This window comes from Tachysurus vachellii, chromosome 22, assembly GCF_030014155.1.
Source record: "Tachysurus vachellii isolate PV-2020 chromosome 22, HZAU_Pvac_v1, whole genome shotgun sequence".
In the NCBI taxonomy this organism is placed as follows: domain Eukaryota; kingdom Metazoa; phylum Chordata; class Actinopteri; order Siluriformes; family Bagridae; genus Tachysurus; species Tachysurus vachellii.
In genome coordinates, this window is record NC_083481.1 from 18,994,524 (window position 1) to 18,999,523 (window position 5,000).

The window sequence follows — 5,000 nt, forward strand, 5'->3', positions numbered from 1 at the left end:
AACACACACACATACACACAAACACACACACACACACACAAACAGACACACAAAAACACACACAAACACACATACACATACACACAAACACACACATACACACAAACACACACACACACTGGTATTTGACTTAACAATTAACATGAAAGAAAAAGATGAGTTAAAAAGAAACAGAAAATAGAAAAGAAAGTAAGTAATTTTGGTGAAATGTTTAAAGTTTGAATGAATCTGGTTCAGGATTTTGTTCCTCACCAAGCAGCAGAACCTTTACAGAGTTTTCTGTTGAACCCATCATTCTTCCTGAAGAATAGAGATAAGGACTGATAGAGTGAGTGAAAGATGTGTAGTAGAAGAAGAGGTGGGGGAAGTGTGATGGAGTCAGCAGGTGGAAAACTAAAGCCCTTTTCTCAGAGCCTCCACTGATCCATGAGGATAAACACCACCCACTTCTGCTGCAAACTCCACACACACCACAAACCTCAAAGAAACATCATTTTAATTTCAATTAATGTTTTTACAGCTATTAATCATGTGTGTTATATTTAGCAAAAACGTGTGTGTGTGTGTGTATGTGTGTGTGTATGTGTGTGTGTGTATGTGTGTGTGTATGTGCGTGTGTGAGTGTGTGTGTATATGTGTGTGTGAATGTGTGTGTGTGTGTGTGTCTGTGAGTTTTTGTGTGTGTGAATCTGTGTGTGTGTGTGTGTGTTTGTGTGTGTGTGAATGTATGTGTGTGTGTGTTTGTGTGTGTGTGAATGTATGTGTGTGTGTGTGTGTGTGTTTGCTTGTTGTGGAACAGAGCTTTACTCTGCTTTAAATAGCACAGGACACCAAAAAGGATTTTCACTGAATGCTACATCTGAATTAACTGGGTCTAATTGTCCTGAATACACACACACACACACACACACATGTATGTGTGTACATGTATGTGTGTGTACGTGTGTATACGTGTGTGTATGTGTGTACGTGTGTGTATGTGAGTATACGTGTATACATGTGTGTGTGTACGTGTGTATATGTGTGTGTATGTGTGAGTACGTGTGTGTATGTGTGAGTACGTGTGTGTATGTATGTGTGTGTGTACGTGTGTATATGTGTGAGTACGTGTGTGTATGTGTGAGTACGTGTGAGTACGTATGTGTGTGTGTACGTATGTGTGTGTGTGTGTGTACGTGTGTATATGTGTGTGTATGTGTGAGTATGTGTGAGTACGTGTGTGTACGTGTGAGTACGTATGTGTGTGTGTACGTATGTGTGTGTACGCATGTGTGTACGTGTGTGTATGTGTGTGGACAGAAGAGATAAGAGAGACTGAGAGCAAACAGAAGATGATTTTGTAGAGAACACCCTTTAACTGGTTGATCTTTACTGCTCTGTTTCATCCTCTCACTTTACACACTGTATAATGATCCAGTGAGTGCACACACACACACACACACACACACACACACACACACAGCATGTGTAGAAATGATGGTGTTTATTTAGAACTGCTTCTGTTCAACGTCTTAGGCATAATGAATGATTTAATTTTTGTTACAAATCTAATACTTGTTCTTTCAAACCTGACTGGCTGCTGATTGACTTAATTTCTGACTGTTTTCTAGCATTCCAGATGTTTCCTCCTCAGCTCTGTGTTTCAGATGTTTCCTCCTCAGCTCTGTGTTCCAGATGTTTCCTCCTCAGCTCTGTGTTCCAGATGTTTCCTCCTCAGCTCTGTGTTCCAGATGTTTCCTCCTCAGCTCTGTGTTCCAGATGTTTCCTCCTCAGCTCTGTGTTCCAGATGTTTCCTCCTCAGCTCTGTGTTCCAGATGTTTCCTCCTCAGCTCTGTGTTCCAGATGTTTCCTCCTCAGCTCTGTGTTCCAGATGTTTCCTCCTCAGCTCTGTGTTCCAGATGTTTCCTCCTCAGCTCTGTGTTCCAGATGTTTCCTCCTCAGCCCTGGGTTTCAGATGTTTCCTCCGTGTCAGTTTACACACTCATTCAATTTTTTTTTTTTTTTTTACGAACCTTTGCCATAGCAACAGCCTTGAGCACAGAGCTCTCTGCTCTTATAGATATCATTTGATGTACATGAACTGTTACAGCAAACACATACATGCACAAACACACACTCCAAGGTGCACACACACTTTGTGTCACAGACATAAAATTCAAACTGTGCATGTTTGTGAATGTGTATGTGACTTACAGACGTTGTGGTGTTCAGATGCACACTGTCTGATAAATGTTATCAAGGTCTGTTTTCCATACAGTTGTGAGATTCTGAAGCCTGTCCCTGTCTGTCAGTCTCAGATCTGGGTGTTAGACAGACGTCTGTTCTCCCAACACAACTTCTCTCTCTGCACAGGTCCATGGATGGAAGGTACAAAGAGCTTGCGGAGGTGAGAAAAAACACTGTTTCACCTTTTGCATATTTGTGTTTGTGTTTGTGTGTGTGTGTGTGTGTGTGTGGGTGGGTGTGTGTCCTCTGTTTTATTAGTTCTTGTTTTCTTTTGCCTTTCATGTGATTATATTTCGTTTTATTAATTTATTATTATTAGTGAATTAAATAAGTAAAGGTTATAGTGTATATGACAATTTTTAGAAATGAAATATTTAAATGAGAAAAACAAATCCAAGTACTTTTAATTTTTTAACTTTTATATATTGAATATTGTGGTAATTATCAGCAATACACACTCACTCAGGCAGGGTGGAGGTGTGTTACTGTATCACCTACACGTCTCCCCATGTTGTGTTACAATACCTGTAACTGTGAACACTGACCACCACCTGCCCCACAATAGGGAGTGTTTTAACACAAAAGAACTGCAAAGTGACTATAACTGTGACTGTCATAAATATTTACATATTCATAAAACAGAACCTTTGTACTGACTTACAAAAGGTTTGAAACACAAATTTTCGTTATACTCACGTGTATTTTGAGAAACGTGACATTCCATTCACCTGTACATGTTATTTACATGTTATGAAGCGGATCTATAAAATATCAAACACATCGAGGGCTAAAAATACAATAATCATGCTGGTGTTGAACGGCATTTAAAGAAGAAGCCTTGACAAAGGGAACTGAGCTGCCATTATACATAATGAACATCATTGAGCTTCCTTTATAACTGCAGCATGAACTAAAGCTTCCATTAGCTGAGTCACTGCATGGGGGCAGAAACCTACAGACAGACAGATTTTTCTCAGCTTATGAATTACTGTTGGTTTGCATTCTTTAATTTTTATATTTACATTAAGCAACTGAGGGAGTTCATAAAATGTTCAATTCATTTGTGTATGTAATGGAATCAGAAGCAGGTTTGTTGGCCAAGTGTGTTGATGTTGACACACACAAGGAATTTGGTTCCAGCTGTTTGTGACTCTCAGAAGTACAGACATTCTTGTAGTCTTGTACAGTTTTGTAGTTCCTGCTTTGTCTCACTGCTCCGTCTCTTCACTGTTTTTACTACAGACAGTAGATGTTAGTTTCTGCCTGTATGTTGGAATAAGATGAACCAAGCATTGGTCAGAGTTCCCCAAGGCTGCCCTGGGTACAGAGCCATATACATCCTTCAGAACTGTGTAGCAATGATCCAGTGTATTTTTCTCTCTTGTGGGACAATTTATATGCTGTGTGTATTTGGGACGTTCGAGTGTAAGTTTTGCCCTGTTAAAGTCACCAAGGGTAATAAAAAGAGAATCCGGATTATTTTGCTTTAAGCCAGATATTTGGTTTGTGAGGTTTTGCAGTGCATCACTCAGGTTGGCCTGCAGTGGGATGTAAACTCTAGTCTGTGGTGAATAAAAGGGTTTACAGTTAATGAGCAGTGATTCCAGGTTTGGGCTGCAGTATTTATTCAGCACTGTGACATCTGAACACCAACGTTCGTTAATGTAGAAACACATTCCCACCCTTTCGTTTTACCCGACAGCTCTGTTACGCGACCCGCTCGGTGTAAGTGGAAGATGGGGAGAAGTTATCTACTGTCTGGGATCCAGTGACTGAGCCAAGGCTGTAAAACAGAGAGCAGCAGAGGAGGAAATGTCTTTGTTCCGTTGAGAAGAATCAGTTTGTCCATTTTGTTCCTCAATGAGCGGAGGTTCTCCAGGTGACTCGATAGCACAGTTCTAAATCCCCTCTGTTGTAGCTTCACTAGGGCACCTGTGCTCTTCCCTCACCGGCGTCTCCTCCATGTGCCATAAAACGCAGCTGCTCCTCCAACTAAGAGCTCCAATAAACTCTCTGGGTTTGTAAAAACTGGTGAAAAAGTGTCTGGTGAACTGCAGATGTTAAGCAGTTCTTCTCTAGTGTACGTTATCAGGGTCGAGTGAGCAAACATACAGACAGTAAACAAAAAGAAAGAAAGTCCTAGAGAGAGTCCTGCTGCCATCCGCAGCACCATCTTACTGCCTTGCTGGGTGCTGTATAAAATACAGGATTTTATCTGAAAGGTATTCTACATCCCAGACCTAGTGATCTAGCATGAAGATGTGTTTAACAGAGACTCTAAAGCACTTCTGTAAGTTCTAAATGCTGTAAATACAAGTAAGGATAAATTAAATGTATATGTATGTAAGTGTATATGAGTATGAAAAAATGTGTAAATGCCATTAAGTCTGTGTGCATCCAGCTTGAGGTTGTGTGTGTGTGTGTGTGTGTGTGTGTGTGTGTAGGAGCTGTTGGCTCACTCTTTGGTGGACGATGAAGTGCGCAGCGCTCCATATGAGTTTCCAGAGGACAGACCCATCGAGCAACTAGAAGAGAAACGACATCGACTGGAAAGACAGATCAGTCAGGACATCAGGTGTGTATGTGTTGATACTGAACACACCCTAACATTTTATTTTCACTGAAAAGAGAGTTATTCAAGATCAGTGTTAATTGTTGGTAACGTTAATCACTTTGCCCTCACAAGCAGCAACGTTAAATGTTGATTCACAAAATTGAAAAGAATTTACAAAATGATAAGGAAAGCTTTTATCCACTTTGACTGTGCTGAGTGT

General features: G+C 40.5%; 2 protein-coding genes across 3 annotated transcripts in view; one reads left to right on the top strand and one right to left on the bottom strand.

Moving 5' to 3' along the window:
• Window positions 1–494, bottom strand: part of LOC132837913 (guanine nucleotide-binding protein G(t) subunit alpha-2-like) — a 4,479-nt gene extending 3,985 nt beyond the window's left edge. The window contains exon 1 of the mRNA XM_060857906.1: window positions 253–494. Coding sequence (XP_060713889.1) covers window positions 253–295 — 43 coding nt within the window. The 5' untranslated portion in view covers window positions 296–494. The remainder of the gene's footprint in view (window positions 1–252) is intronic.
• A 1,783-nt stretch (window positions 495–2,277) lies between these two features.
• The window catches only part of LOC132837856 (AMP deaminase 2-like), an 11,864-nt gene continuing 9,141 nt past the window's right edge, over window positions 2,278–5,000 (top strand). For both annotated transcript variants that reach the window (XM_060857781.1, XM_060857782.1), the window contains exons 1-2: window positions 2,278–2,386; window positions 4,671–4,801. In XM_060857781.1, the coding sequence (XP_060713764.1) occupies window positions 2,357–2,386; window positions 4,671–4,801 (161 nt within the window). In that variant the 5' untranslated portion in view covers window positions 2,278–2,356. The remainder of the gene's footprint in view (window positions 2,387–4,670; window positions 4,802–5,000) is intronic.